The sequence below is a fragment of the Periplaneta americana genome, chromosome 12, assembly GCF_040183065.1.
Source record: "Periplaneta americana isolate PAMFEO1 chromosome 12, P.americana_PAMFEO1_priV1, whole genome shotgun sequence".
Classification (NCBI taxonomy): domain Eukaryota; kingdom Metazoa; phylum Arthropoda; class Insecta; order Blattodea; family Blattidae; genus Periplaneta; species Periplaneta americana.
The window spans coordinates 59,495,473-59,512,425 of NC_091128.1; the positions used below are offsets into that span (position 1 = coordinate 59,495,473).

The 16,953-nt window shown below is 34.8% G+C and overlaps 1 protein-coding gene across 1 annotated transcript in view; it reads left to right on the plus strand.

Moving 5' to 3' along the window:
• LOC138710486 (uncharacterized) overlaps positions 1-16,953 on the plus strand; it is a 157,018-nt gene that overhangs the window by 32,543 nt on the left and 107,522 nt on the right. Inside the window, exons 3-4 of the mRNA XM_069841415.1 lie at positions 1,386-1,490; positions 16,411-16,530. Coding sequence (XP_069697516.1) covers positions 1,386-1,490; positions 16,411-16,530 — 225 coding nt within the window. The remainder of the gene's footprint in view (positions 1-1,385; positions 1,491-16,410; positions 16,531-16,953) is intronic.

The window sequence follows — 16,953 nt, forward strand, 5'->3', positions numbered from 1 at the left end:
GTTCATATAGACTGAAAAAAAAATTAGAAATACGGTATCGGTAGTAATTAAAATTAAATGTATCAGATAAAATTAAATGTCACATACAAATAGGTGAAGTACTTTACCTAGTTCACCTGAATAGCCGCCCCTGTAAATGACTATACGAGAGAGGCGAGTGTGAACATATAAACGATAGACAGCGTTATCGCAATTCATTTATGCAATTCACAGAACACAACTGGCTCGCCTACTCGAAATGTCATCGAGGTTATCTGCCAAAATCGCAGTCTCCGACTGTACCAACTTTTTTAACAGGGTTTCAAACAAAATACTTCTTTCATATAACAATAGATAAAAGCCAACATCGTTTCATTATGTTTATGAGATACTTTACTAGTGTTTTAAATAGAACACTTCATCATATAACAACAAATATAACCAAACATTCAATGTTTCTGGCTCGGATTGAAATTTGCTCGGGATTATCATTCATATTTTCGCCAAATTAGACAAAGCCTTTCATGAATAAACTAGTTCGTATGTAACAAGCGCTCAGAATGCCATTACATGTGTTCTGTAAGAGTGTACGACTTCTTCGTGTCCCACAACAAATGTCTCATCAGTCTGCAAAAAAATTTCTGCTCGGACGTGGGTTATCATGTCCACATGCAGTGGAAATTATTCTTGCAGCTGTGGTAGTGCGTGCGGGACAGTGAAGTGAACACTTTCTTCTTCACAAATGCCCACCAAAAGATACAGTAGGCCTATAGTAAAGTATGGAAACCTTGCAGGCCACGTTCTTATCATCAGAAAAGTGTGATTCAACAAATCCAATTCTTCATGGCGTCTGAGGGGAGGAGTAAAATAATGATCGATATGCAAGTTTCTAAAGCGAGTACGTTGCTCTACATGTAGGACTAAATCGCCATAATGATTGAAAGTTATGATTATCTTTGCTTCTGTTAAAGTGTTATGTTTTATTTAACGACGCCCGCAACTGGCGAGATTATATCAGCGTCGCCTGTGTGCCGGAATTTTATCCCGCAGGAGTTCTTTTACATGCCAGTAAATCTACAGAAATGAGCTGTCGCATTTAAGCACATTTAAATGCCATCAACCTGGCCCGGGATCGAACTCGCAACCTCGGGCATAGAAGGCCAGCGCTATACCAACTGAGCCAACCAGGCCGACTATTTTGTTCTTATTCTTCTTATTATCAACATTATTATCATCTACTTACTAATAACAAGATAACGCATAACAATGGGATCACATTCTGATCAAAAAACTTTTAACTGTAATTATTTCACACATTCACAATTCCCTGACATTCCACTATGTTACAATCTATATTACGGAGAAGGATAATTAAATAATTTTATTTCTTATCATTTATTTTTCAGAAAAATTTACATTGACGAAATACAACAAGAAGCTAACAGTTGAGATCCACGGTAGGAACAATGCATTGGGTTTGCCATTCCTGTTTCACAATGGGACGGTTGCCGGTAAGTAGCCTGTGTGTATGTATTTATTTACACTACAAATGGGTAAACATCCGGTGAAACTGATAACAAATTACTTTCATAATATAATTAATAATTACAATTCACAATAATAATAATAATAATAATAATAATAATAATAATAATAATAATAATAATAATAATAATAATGATGATGATGATGATGATGATGATCGAATATGGAAACCTAACTTAAAAGAAGTTAAAGGAAGCATTATTTGAAGTAAACCTAATTAAGTATACTACCTGTATGTGAACTTAATTATTTAAATGCAAAATTAATTGAATCGGTTATTTTTAAAACCACATGAGTCCACATTTTTACGAAAATAAGTTACCGGTACTATAGGAAGCATCATGGATAGACGCATCATTTCCAGTCAAAACAACATGAGTCCGATCATTACTAAGTATTCTATAAAATCTTAAGATATTGAGTTCTTTCAAAATCATATCATTCCCGGATTCGTGTGGCTTTAACGCTTAACGCCATGATGCAGCCATGACGCATTTGCTATCATGCACCTCTTTGTCAAGGTGTTGGACAGTGAGTGTAGTTGCAAGAGTTCTGTAGAAGAAAAAATAATCAACAGTGTTCTACGAAAGTACCTATACCAGATAGAATAGACATTTTAATAAAACTACGTCATTTGAAAGCAAAAATGAACAAGATGTGTACCTGTGTACCTTCAAGGACTTGTAGAAGTGCAAGATATAAAGGCAAAAATTTCTCGAAGAGAGATCCCAAAGCAAGAAACACCGTCTTTTTTGGAGGGACAATATGCAATTAGGTTATTTTCTTATTGTAAACTAAAGATATGTCTGTACTTATACATTACCATTAAACATGTGGCACAATGGTATGAAAATTAATTACGCGCGAATACTTTTTTTTTAGTCGGCTATGATATTTTGAATTTAATTTGTGAATGATATGAATAATTTTGAATACGAAATAAAAATAACAATATAAATTGATTGAAAACTGTATAATAATGTATTTCTCACTACAACAAACAATACACTCCATATTTTGTTATTATTGGTACTTGTTAAAACAAATGAGTCTAAGAAATTAAAAAATATTTTAAGGTGATGTGAAATGAGATAATTAAGATATAATGCTTTTGTAATCAGACATACTAATGTATAGTTCTCCTGTAAAAATTTCACAGACCTAACAGAAAATCCATTAACTATAGGTAGTTTTTTCTGTTTTTCTCGAAACTTATTTCCTGTGACTCATGAGGTTTTACAAATGACCGATTCAATTATGTACATATTAACTTAATTACACAAAAATATTAATTGTAATTACACATAAACTTAATTACTCACATGTCAACTTAATCATATATCAACTGAATTTAATTATACATCAACTTAATAACACATTCTGATTATATATCAGATGGATTAGATATGTTCAAACTTAATTATACATCAAGCTTCATTAGCTAATTTACATGATACATTAAATTACTTTTAAAGTTCCCTGGGGAAGTACAGCCTTCAAAGTGAATGCAGGCAACTCACTAAAATTTTCTATATATTTCTGTTGAGGGATGAAAATTTACCAACAACTGTTCTCTGTTGTCTAGTTTTGATTTTGAATTATCAGTCCTATTATAATAAAGTGACTTTTCAATTCATGATGATCAGGGTTAGTAAGTTCATGCTGTAAGAACTATTGTAATACGCTTGCAATTATGCACTTAAATGTGTGAAATACAAAAGCATGCACTAAAAATGTTTAAATGTTGCAGTGTATCCATGCAAACTTACATTCCAGTTGAGAAATACCTGTAGATGCTCTTGGACTCGCATTCAAACTTATCACCATTGAATGACTGATATTTTCCATGTAAAATCTTTAACCAGTTGTCTTTCAAGATGCTTTTGTACTAATAGCCGTTGGCTGCCTTCACTTTTTTCACATTTTTTTTTAGCAGTTGCTTATGTTTACCAGTATTAATATGTTAAACCTGATATCTTTGTTCACTCCCAATATTTTTTCGCATGCTTTACAATATAAAATTATGCCATCTGTACAGTAAGGTCACTAGAAAATTAAGTAAGTTGTAAACTTTAATGATTGCCCGCATTACTTGGTTTCACTTTCGGCATTTTTTACACTGTATAGGCCTATTCCCGCCACTATTCGCAAATACACTGCTTTGTTTTCTAGACCTTACAGCGTTGCCGACTACAAATTGCAAAAATACTGTAAACACTTAAAAAAACCCACTAAGTAAAGCACAAAATTCACTAAATTTTTTTATATAGGCCTATTAATATTACATATTTTAATGTTAAATAGAGCAAAAAAAATTGGTAATAATAGGCTATGATAACGTTTAAACAGTTATACCAAAACTTCAAAATAAGAGATTCTATATCATTAACATCGTCGTCGTCGTCGTTATCATCATCATCATCATCATCATCATCGTCTTCTTCTTCTTTTTCTTCATTTTCAGCCATAGTTGTGGAAGTTGAAGCACTTGCAGTTTCTGGTTTGTATGTTTCCATTTTTCAGATTTTGTATTATTGTGTGTTCAGGCAAGTCAAAATCATGGCAACATTTACCACGCTGTCTCAGTGCAGCCCTAACTGTAAAAATTGACCGTAATTCCTAATTTTAGGTTTTAATTATATTTATCTGCCTAAATAGTCCTATATCTGCATATGCCCAAGGAAGACAGAGCACAGAAAGTGCGAATTCGACTAATTCTTTTAATGGGCTTAAGTGTGAAGCATTTTTATACTGAATGGCTTCACACGAAAAACCACTAGGACTGCTAACATTTGGTCACTAAATCAAGTTCACTGAACGCCACTATACTTCAACATTAGAGAATATTGTCACTCTTCAGATACTGATGTTATGTTATGATGCAGCATCTTATTTTTGTTATCTCCTTCAATCGAGGGCAATAAAATAATAACCAGTCCACTAAAATAACATATTTTGAAGTCGTTTTGAAGATATCTTTTTACATTTGAATGTTAAAATATGCCAAATAAACATATTTTAATACTTACTTACTTACTGGCTTTTAAGGAACCCGGAGGTTCATTGCCGCCCTCACATAAGCCCGCCATCGGTCCCTATCCTGAGCAAGATTAATCCAGTCCCTACCATCATATCCCACCTCCCTCAAATCCATTTTAATATTATCTTCCCATCTACGTCTCGGCCTCCCCAAAGGTCTTTTCCCCTCTGGCCTCCCAACTAACACTCTATATGCATTTCTGGATTCGCCCATACGTGCTACATGCCCTGCCAATCTCAAACGTCTGCATTTAATCTTCCTAATTATGTCAGGTGAAGAATACAATGCGTGCAGTTCTGTGTTGTGTAACTTTCTCCATTATCCTGTAACTTCATCCCTCTTAGCCCCAAATATTTTCCTAAGAACCTTATTCCCAAAAACCCTCAATCTCTGTTCCTCTCTCAAAGTGAGTCCAAGTTTCACAGCCATACAGAACAACCGGTAATATAACTGTTTTATAAATTCTAACTTTCAGATTTTTTGACAGCAGACTGGATGACAAAAGCTTCTCAACCGAATAATAACACGCATTTCCCATATTTATTCTTCGTTTAATTTCCTCCCGAGTGTCATTTACATTTATTACTGTTGCTCCAAGATATTTGAATTTTTCCACCTCTTCGAAGGATAAATCCCCAACTTGTATAGTTCCATTTCGTACAATATTCTGATCACGAGACATCTTATACTTAGTCTTTTCGGGATTTACTTCCAACCCTATCTCTTTACTTGCTTCAAGTATAATTTCCGCGTTTTCCCTAATCGTTTGTGGATTTTCTCCTAACATATTCACGTCATCCGCATAGACAAGAAGCTGATGTAACCCGTTCAATTCCAAACCCTGTCTGTTATCCTGAACTTTCCTAATGGCATATTCTAGAGCGAAGTTAAAAATTAAAGGTGATAGTGCATCTCCCTGCTTTAGCCCGCAGTGAATTGGAAAAGCATCAGATAGAAACTGGCCTATACGGACTCTGCTGTAAGTTTCACTAAGACACATTTTAATTAATTGAACTAGTTTCTTGGGAATACCAAATTCAATAAGAATATTATATAAAACTTCTCTCTTAACCGAGTGATACGCCTTTTTGAAATCTATGAATAACTGATGTACTGTACCCTTATACTCTCATTTTTTCTCCAATATCTGTCGAATACAAAAAATCTGATCAATAGTCGATGTATTACGCCTGAAACCACACTGATGATCCCCAATAATTTCATCTACATATGGAGTTAATCTTCTCAAAAGGATATTCGACAAAATTTTGTACGACGTCAACAAAAGTGATATTCCTCTAAAGTTACTACAGTTAGTCTTGTCCCCCTTCTTAAAAATAGGTACGATTATGGACTCCTTCCATTGTTCTGGTACAATTTCCTTTTCCCAAATTGTAAGTACAAGTTTATAAATTTCGCTAGATAATGCGCTTCCACCCTCTTGTATTAATTCTGCTGGAATTTGATCAATACCTGGAGACTTGTACTTTTTCAGATTTTCTATCGCAATTTCGACTTCAGAAAGTGTGGGTTCCGGTATAAATGGCTCAGCAATTTGTATTTGAATTTCGTCCCGATCATTTTTACTTGGCCTATGTATATTTAGTAGCTGTCCAAAATAGTTTTTCCATCTGTTAAGAATTGAATGAGAGTCTGCAAGCAAGTCACCATTCTCATCCTTGATCACGTTTACCCTTGCCTGATATCCATTTCTAAATTCCTTTATACCCTTATATAAATCTCGAATGTTTTTATTCTTAGTATTTGTTTTTACCTCATTCAGTTTTTCCTTCAAGTAATCTCTCTTTTTATTTCTAAGTGTACGACTTGCTTCCCGTCTTTCATTGAAATAATTATCTCTATTCTCCTCAATTGGATCCTGTAAGAATTTCAATTTTGCCTGTTTCCTTCTATCTACTGCAATGGAACAATCTTCGTCAAACCATGGTTTATTTTTCTTAGTTTCATGATAACCTATGACGCAGTAATTTAAAAGAATAAATAAATATGCATTAATATGAATATTAAAATTCATCCAGGACACTAAAAAATTCAAATCACTTTATCGGCATATCACTTTATCAGCATATCAATAACAATGTTAAAAAAATATGCAAATGCATGAACTTACTAACCCTGATAATGATATCTACCAGTGCTATTTGACCCATATAGGCCCTAATGCTCATAAACTACCTCGCCTTCGCCTAGTTTCTAATAGTTTCCATTCTAATTCTCTGACAATTTCCTTGTCTTGTCCAATTTTGTCTTTAACAAATTCGGCCGTCTGGATTCTTTCTAATGACTTAATTTGGTTTGTTCTATAAGGATGCCAACATGCTGCCCCATATTCCATCATAGGATGTACTAACGACACGTACGAGTATGCTACTTCTTTTGACTTCGGGCTAGCTTTATAAGGATTCTCATCACAAAATACAACGCCATCCATGTTTTTCTCTTAACATAATCAAATTGATGAAAGGTGAGTCGAACAGAGAAAAATTCTCTCCGGCACCGGGATTTGAACCCGGGTTTTCAGCTCTACGTGCTGATGCTCTATTCACTAAGCCACTACGGATTCCCATCCCGATGTCGGATCGAATCCTCTCAGTTTAAGTTCCACCTGTTGGGTTCCCTCTAGTGGCCTACCCTCATGCACTGCATCATAGATGTATGACAGTGGCACAACCTCCACATATGTGCAGAGGTGCACTCGTTATGAGTGACTAGGTGGTCAGGATCCGACGGAATAAGCGCCGTCTTAAACCACAAAGTGATTATTTTTTGCATATCATATATTATTATGATGTACCGAAGTACATATGATATTTCCGTGCAGATATTCTGCTTCATCATATGTTGAAAGATGAGTCAAACTGAGAAGATTCGATCCGACATCGGGATGGGAATCCAGTGCGGCTTAGTGGATAGAGCATCAGCACGTAGAGCTGAAAACCTGAGTTTAAATCCCTGTGCCGGAGAGAATTTTTCTCCGTTCCACTCATCTTTCATCATATGATGAAGCGGAATATCTGCACGGAAATATCGTATGTACTTCGGTACATCATGATAATATAATCAGTTTGGTTTTCCCATGTGCGAGCTCAAACTCCTAAATATTTACAACAGTCCTTTTGCGGAACTGCCTCCCGATCTATTTCTTAATTAAGACGAATTTCCTTTATCTTTTTCCAAAAAGTTATTGCTTACTTTTGTTCGTTGATGTTCATCTTATTTATTACAGTCCAGTTTACAGATTTTTATCAAGATCACATTGAATCGCCTCAACATCCTAAGCATTGCGAATTTTTCTGTAAATGATACACTCGTCTTACTTGGATCCAATTTCTATGCATAGATCGTTTACAATTTACATAAATGTATGAGAAAAAGTAACGGATTTAGGACGCTTCACTTGCATTTTATAATGTACTATCTCACCGTATATGAATAATGTTCCCAAATTACTATGTGGTTATGAACACAAATTATGAATAACAAATTACAAGGCAATTAATTATAAATGCTTCTGGAATTATAATATGTACAAGCTGTTTTAAATGGAGAGTTTCTGTCGAAGGAGAACAATGACTTTTCATATGTTCTGCATTGCCATGCCCTTTCATTATAGGCCTATTGTATAATACAGCAGTGCAGAATTAGGAAGAGATTTTCATGTAGCACATAATACAGCAATGGCACATTGCGAAGAATTTTTATATAGAACATAATACGGCGTTTTCATTTAGCACATAATAAACAGAGCCCTGATAAATATTCCGTTTCCTGCAATGTGTGCACACTGCGATTATAGCTTGTCTAGAAGGAGTGGTGGATGACACATACCAAGTAATGTGGAAATGTAAACAACAGGGATAGGGGTGTGTAAGTAGCTAACTAGAGTAGCTACAGTAAAGGTAAAAGCACTCCCATACTGTCGTGAGGCACAAATGGACATGGAGGTAGATTTCCATGGATGCTTTGATCTCGGCACTAGAATGAGGTCGTATACAATATAATACAGAACAACCAGTGATGTAAAACAAATGTAGGCCTATAATATATAGGAAATAAATTTAGTTTACATTGTAATAATTATTAGTTCTGTAGGCCTACGACTGAAAATATAACAAACTATTACACATTTTCATAGTTCTTATCGTAATCGTGGTCCTTGTGATCTCTATCATAATCCTCCTTGTGACCATTGTCATGGTCCTTATAGTGATCCCTATCAAAGTGTTTTTTGTGGACCATATCGTCATCCTTATCGTGGCCCTTGTCTTTGCTTTGTCCTTGTGGTTCTTATTATCTTTGACGCAGTCCTTATCGCGATACTTTCGTGGTCCTTTCATGGTTCTTTCTTGATTCTTGTGATAGTCCTTTTGTGGTCCTTGACGTGATCATTATCCTGGAACTTATCATTCTCCATGCCATAGTCCTTATCGTGGTCTAGGTCGTGATCTTTATCATGGTCCTTTTCTTTATCGCAACCGTTAGAGCGGTCCTTGATTTCTCCATGGTCCTTATCGTAATGCTTCTGGCTATTGTAATGGTCTTTATGTTCCACTTGTCCTTGTGATGGTCTTTATAGTGGTTTTTCTTGTTTTTGTCATGGTCCTTATCTTGGTGAATTTCGAAGTCCTTATCGTGGTCCATGTCGTGGTTTCTACCATAATCCTTGTTTTGTTTTTCGTTGTTCATGTCGTGATCCTTATCGTGATCTTTTTCCTGATGTTAATCGTGGTCTATATGATCCTTAAAGTGTCCCATGTCGCAGTCCTTATCGTGATCCTTGTCATGGTGCTTGTCATGGTTCACGCCGTGATCCTTATCCTGATCGTAGTTGTGATCCTTATCGTGGTCCATGTTGTGATCCTTATCCTCGTTCTTGTAAACCTTATCCTGGTCCTTGAAGTGTTCCTTATCAAGATCCATATTGAGATCCTTATAGTGACCCTTATTTTGAAGCTTGTCGTGTTTCATGTCGTGACCCTTACCGTGGACTCAGTCGTATAGTCCTTATTGTGCTTCTTGTCGTGGTCCATGTTGTGATCCTTATCCTCGTTCTTGTAAACCTTATCCTGGTCCTTGAAGTGTTCCTTATCAAGATCCATATTGAGATCCTTATAGTGACCCTTATTTTGAAGCTTGTCGTGTTTCATGTCCGTATAGTCCTTATTGTGCTTCTTGTCGTGGTCCATGTTGCGATCCTTATCGTTTTCCTTACCATGGTTCATGTCGTCATTATTATGGTTCTTATTGTGGTCCTTGCGTTGATATCTTTGTCCTTTTCGTGGTCCTTATGAAGTTCGTTGATATCTTTGTTGTGGTCCTTATCATTGTCCTTTTGTTTCTAGTAGTCCTTTTCGTGGTCCTGGTCTTTGTCATAGTCCTTATCGTGATTCATGTCGTAGTATTTATCGTAATTCTAGTCGTGGTGTTTGTCTTGTTTCTTGTCGTATATTACCGTGTTACTGATCTTTGTCCTTAGCGTGGTCTTTGTTTCTTTCTAATAGTCATTTTCGTTCTTCTGGTCTTTGTAATCCTCATCGTCGTCCATGTATATTACCGTGTTACTAATCTTTGTCCTTATCGTCTTTCTAATAGTCATTTTCGTTGTTCTGGTCTTTGTAATCCCCATCGTGGTCCATGTCGTGATATTGATCATAATCCTTGTCGTGGTGTTTGTCGTGTTTCTTGTAATATTTTATCGTGGTCCTGATCTTTGTCCTTGTCGTGGTTCCTGTTGTCTTTATCGTGATTCTTACAATGTTCCTTGTTGTCTTTGCCGTGAGTTTACATTTGTCAGTTCAAAATTAATATTGTTCTCCCACTTTGGCGAATGACTTTTGTATTAAACGGTATATTTCAGTCTTTCATGAAAGGTAAACTATCACGGACGTGAAAGAGACCTACACCAGAAATAAATACACAACTGATAACATTTTGCAGTAGTGTGTACTTTGGAATAGGATGAAAATAGGCCTACGCATGCACGACCAGATGTCTTCCTGGCTACGTCGATATCGAGTGAACCGCGCTGTGTAACTTCAACTTTCGACGACCGAGAGTCGTCTCATTCCTTTTTGGGGAAATGTACATATTTCAGTGAGTCTTTCCTTAACATTATTTTTTTTTAAGAACGCAACTGTTTAAAAACGAATCCAGCATCCATCAGTAACTGTCGCAATTATTTGGAGTTTTTCGAGTCTGTTAAAAATTGTGCAAACTTAATTGCATGTCCGCAAAAACAAACAGCTGAATTTTTTTATCAGTTTTTTAATACACTGAAATGAATAATCAAATTTCTTTTTGTCAAGCTATGGCAACCAGATTATATTCGTCGATTTTATCTCTGGCTGTTATTATGTTAACATCTTGGCTTGGCCTAGCAAACTACCATTCAAAGTGATTAATGTTCGAAAAATACTGTATATTAGCAAGGAAGGGCAGTCTAAGAAGTCAAAGAGAATTGGAAAATAGGTTTTGCATTGCATATTCCCATTTCTCGTCTTGCAAGTACCGGTTCATTAGAAGTTGGAAGGTATCCATTATTTTTAGTAAAGTTATTGTTATTTTCAACTTTACAGGCTTTTGTATTTTTCGAATAGGATTAAGTATCAGTATGGTAGTGGAGGTCGTAAACAAGTGTCTCGCCGGAAAGTGGGTCGCGCTTTCAAAAAGTTTAGGAACCACTGCCGTACACTAATTTATTGTATTTTTATAGCTATTGTAATTTGAGTGGATAGAAACACATTTTTGGTGGATAAAATCGTATTTTTAGTTGCCCGAAATTCTATTTTTGTGTGTCTAAGACCATATTTTAGTGCTTGTTTTGATATTTTTAGAGCCTATTTTAGGTGCCTAAAAGTTTATTTTTAATGACCTAAAATCCCTAGTCGTGTAAGAATCTTGTCGATATGTTTACATTTTGAGCTCGATTTACCATTGTATGCAAAGTATTTTCTCGGTAAAACCATAAATAACTCGTCTTGGTTAATTCTGACAAGATTTTCTCGTAGTACTGCTGTCGGAGGTTCGTTAGGTTGATCGTAAGCTCTGCGTTTCAAGCGCTGTGCTGTACTTTTACATCAGCGGAGTTAGTAAGTTGTGTAGCTATTGTTTCTAATCTTGAAAATAATTATTTGGTTTTCGATTTCAAAGTTCGTTTTGCACCTTACATTGTATATGTCTCGTCTTTCACATCTCCAATATTTTATGGTTTTATCCCTATTTTCAGAGCGAAAATGGTACATGAAATTTGGCATCCTCTCTTCGAAGAAATTAGAAATTTCATAATTGTTTATATTTATAATAAGAAGTGCTGGAAATTTCTATAGAAATAATGACGATTATTATCCAAATACAAATTTCAGATTGTTGGAAACAGAATAGACATCTAAATTTCTAGAAAATGGTAGTGAAATAGTGAAATATAACTTGGGTAATAAAATGTGCAATTAAACTAGGTTACATCAATTCAAATTAGCCTTAAAACGAAAAACCTTGTAAGAAAGCTGCAGTATCTTCTTAAAGCGACTAAATTTTATATATAGGAACGATGAACACGGGAGAAACACAGTAAATCATTGTTAAAGTATAACTAACCTGATTCCTAAGTCTTACTTCAATTGAGGGGTCTAAAGCACAAGTGGTGTAAGTGCAGTTTTCGAAATATTTGAGTCAAGCATAGGAGAGTGAAGCTAAAGTTCTCCTTTATTTAGTGAATAAAGGCTATATGTGCTGCAGTTATATTCATTGTGCTCCATTCGTTCCATTATGATGTTACGTGATTGCAGATTTCATGATTTCATTGTCAAATTCTGGGTCTAAGTTATCCGTAACACCAATATTGAATAAGCAATCGTGTACAGCCTTTAATGAATGGTCCTCCAGCTTGGGGGTTGGGCGAAGGGCTAACAACCCATCAACGTAAAAAGCAGCTTATTACGAATCCTTACAATAAGCCTCGGAATGGGACTGATTCTCTGGCACCACCACAGCAAAGGAATAACTATATGAGATTTGGTACATGAAACGTAACTAGTCTTTATAGAACAGGAGGGGTAACATTAGTAGCAAAAGAACTAGCGAGATATAGAATAGACTTCGTGGGAGTACAAGAGGTTAGGTTAGATGGGAATGGCATATCACAAATAGGAGATTACTTGTTGTATTATGGGGAAGGAAACCATTATCACCAATTAGGAACAGGATTCTTTTTTTTTATAAAAGAATAAAATCAGCAGTAAAAAAGGTCGAATTTATCAGTGACAGGTTATCATATTTAGTACTTAAGGGTAGATAGTGCGATATCGTAGTTATAAATGCTCACGTCCCTACAAACGAGAAAGACTATATAAAGGATAGCTTCTATGAGGAATTGGAACGTATTTTTGATCAGTTATCTAGATATCACATGAAAATTTTATTGGAGGATTTCAACGTTAAAGTAGGACGAGGGGATGTTTTAAACCAACTATTGGAAAAGAGAGCCTACACGTAACTAGTAATGACAATGGAGTTAGGTTAATCAACTTTGCCACATCAAAAAATTTAATTGTCAAAAGTACAACATTCCCCGATAAAGATATACATAAGTATACTTAGATTTCTCCAGATGGATTGACACACAATCAAATAGATCACATCTTGATAGATAAACGGAGACATACTAGTATAGTAGACATTCGAACTTTCAGGGGAACAGACGGTAATCTGACCATTATTTGGTAAAATTGGAGAATTAAGAGAAAGACTATCAGTAGCCAAGCGAGTAGAGCAACAAGTTAATATCAGTAAATTCAATATTCTGAAATTAAAGGACGATGAAACTAAGCAACATTGTCAGGTCGAAATTTCGAATAGGTTTGTCAGTTTAGGAAGTTCCGACGAAGTTGAGAAAGAGTTAGATGTTAATAGCGTGTGGGAAAATATCAGAGATAGTATAAAAATTGCAGCTGAGCAGAGCATAGGTTATTATGAAACTAGGAAACAGAAACTGGTTTGATTAAGATTGTTGCATGGTAGTAGAAAGAAGGAAACAGGCAAAATTGAAATTCTTACAAGGATCCAGTTGAGGAGAATAGAGATAATTATTTCAATGAAAGACGGGAAGCAAGTCGTACACTTAGGAATAAAGAGAGAGGTTACTTGAAGGAAAAACTGAATGAGGTAGAAACAAATAGTAAGAATAAAAACATTAAAGATTTATTTAAGGGTATAAAGGAATTTAAGAACGGATATCAGACAAGGGTAAACGTGATCAAGGATGAGAATGGTGACTTGCTTGCAGACTCTCATTCAGTCCTGAACAGATGGAAAAACTATTTTGGGCAACTACTAAATGTACGCTAAATAACCCAGTTAAATATCCGAGTAAAAATAATTGGATGTGACACTCGAAAATCAGAACACCTTAGCTAATCATGCGCTTGTATGCATTTATGTGCCATTACTCCACACCTGAATGCCCAAAATTATGTCTAGTTAAATTGACCGTAATTCCTTCCAGTGAATGAACTCCAGACCAGCATTTCAGCTGTTTAGTGTGAGTTTTTCAAAATCGATACATTTTTTAGGGTGATAAACTGTGATGGGTTCGAGGAAAGTGAAAATACAAAAGAATTCAAAGGTGAATGAACGATCTTGCAGATACGCTGAACTCAAAGGCTCCCTCGTCTGCCCTGTACAAAGGATTCTAGCATTACACGATTATAGAAAATATATTACACGTAATTGACAATACAAAGGACACGTTTGTCTAAGAAAGAACCCTTGAATTATTTAGAGTGACAATTCAGAGCACTAGCAAAATATATTAATTCTTGTGTGATAGCAGATTTAAATATATTCTGACAGAAAAAATTTAACCAGAATCCTCTAGAGCGACATTTTGGAATTAGAAAATGATTATCTTGTGATGATCACCATAGACTTTCTCCATCTGAACATTTTTCAATCTATGTGCCGGTTAAAAAATGTGCTGTATTAAAGAGCTAATTGTGAACTCCTAATTGATTCCAAGCACCTAGATTCCACTTCATTAAATATACATGTTTAATAATTAATTATTTTGTTTTTAATAATAGCACTTTAGTCGTAATTAATGTAAGTTATTTCGGTAACAAAAGTACAGAATAATTCTACTTTTCATCTAGGCTAGAACTTAATCTGGTTTACAGTGTTATTACATTTGTTTATTACGTTTCCACATCATAAGAGATTTCTAACCGAGCATATGAGAAAGTAATAGATCTCATGGAAAAGTCGTTAATTTAATATTCTCCAATAAGTAGCATACAACTACTTAATACAGTGCTACCAAATTGTTTTAATTTTACAAAACACAAAATAACTTAGGTATTTCAAAAGATCAAAACTTGCATTAGCATAGATATAATATCGAAGCTTAATTTATGATTCTAAGTAGCACGTAATATGTTTTGTTCCCCTGAATTATGTATAAACTAGATACAACTGCAACTAATGACTAAATAGTAGATAAAACTATTGGTGAAAATAAAGTTTCTCCTTCAACATATTACATTCTTTCTTGTGTATAAGAACTATAATTTCATGTCAATGCATATTTTTTATTGCCATAAAAATGTTCAGTTTTGCGATGCTATACTTTTTTTGCGTATTTTTGGCTGAAGCCGGCACAATGTTCCATTTTTCGGTTAATTATTATATTTACTATTCAGGGTTGTGTTATATAACTCACAATTTGTTAATGTGGTAATATTACATTTTTAAAGAAGTAAAATATTGTAACTAAGTACTCTACAATACATTCCTATCTAATGGGTTATTTTTAAAAACCTTTTGCATTCACTTGAATAGTGATCTTGAAACTGGGCACGGAAAACAGAACTAGCGCCACTCGGCGACGAACCACTGAACTAGAGGAAGTAACGTCACTTTCTCTTCTACCCGCTCTGATAATAGGTAAAAGTTCGCGTCACACCTTTCACCTTGTGGTGGCACACCGGTTACGGAACACTGCTCTAGACCCCTCATTTTAATCTAATCTAATGTAAAGGACAAAGTAATCGTTTTCAAAACTGAACCTATGTTAATGTGGACAAATGTAATCAGTAGACATACATTATAATTGTTATATATATTTATGTCTCATTGTTATAATAACATGTAGTGTGTCTGATTAATTTTTATGGGTATGATTCAAAATGTTCAGTTTTAATTAGAAGTTTGCTATCACTTTTTTTTTAATTTATACACACTTACTGTTCTTCAAGCACTCAGAAATTTCTGTTTTCTAGAATTCAGTATATTTGTGATCTGCCAATGTTTAAATGTTTAAATTAAAAAATATATTCAAAGAACATTGACATATTATAAGGGGACCAACGTTTATTTGGACGAAAAATCAGTGGACGTAAAACTAGACCAAACGTATTTGAACAAGAAAAACAGGGCAAGCTATCTGTGGACAAGACACTTTGGACATAAAGTCCTGGAAGCGTTTCAGTGACCATTCTGCATAACAAATATAATAGTAACATCAATATTTTTTATATTATTATTATTATTATTATTATTATTATTATTATTATTATTAACGTCATTTAAAATTAAGTTTCAAATTGTTTTTGGAAACATCCCTTTAAGCCTATTAGAGAATGAGATTGACTTATCTTAATTGCTGTTATAAATAACAAAAATATAAACTGTCACACAACTCTGAGAAAGAGTCGAAATGGTGCAAAGTGTACCCATCTCCGCATTTCACCATTCCAGTGTACCGTTAGCAGGTTTGAAAACTTCGGCATTGCTTTTGAACGAAATATAACACCGTATCTTTTTCCACATTTCAGAGCCAGATATCGGAGTCGATTTTGACAAATGCATTATTTCCACTGGTAAATGTGAATGGAAGAACAATAAGTTCGAGATAGCTGACGCTACGCCTACTGCTTCGCAGCTTATTGTAACAGGTATGATTCCCGATGGTTTGAATTCATACATTTTGTTGTATTGCTTATTTTTCAATTTTCAGTTTAAATCATATAACCATAAAATGCATCTTCACGAAAGTCAAAAGCTTAAAAATTAGTTGTATTTTTATTTGCAAAATCTTCATTCCGCGTCGTTATGATTTCTTTCTGCATTATGTGCTGCGACAACCGATGACTGCTTCATATCGTGTGCATAATTTCGTATTGTTCCAGTGTTGGGATAGTTTCCCGTCATTTTTCCTTCGTGGTTGTTTTTGTTTATTTCTCATGCTTTCAACTGCATAGGTTATTCAACGTGGGATACAAATGGCAGGCAAATTTTGTCTGTAGTCCTCTCTTAGTGACAGGTTTTTTTGTTGATTTAACCTGGACCTACAACTCCCTCATGGAGGAAGACATGCT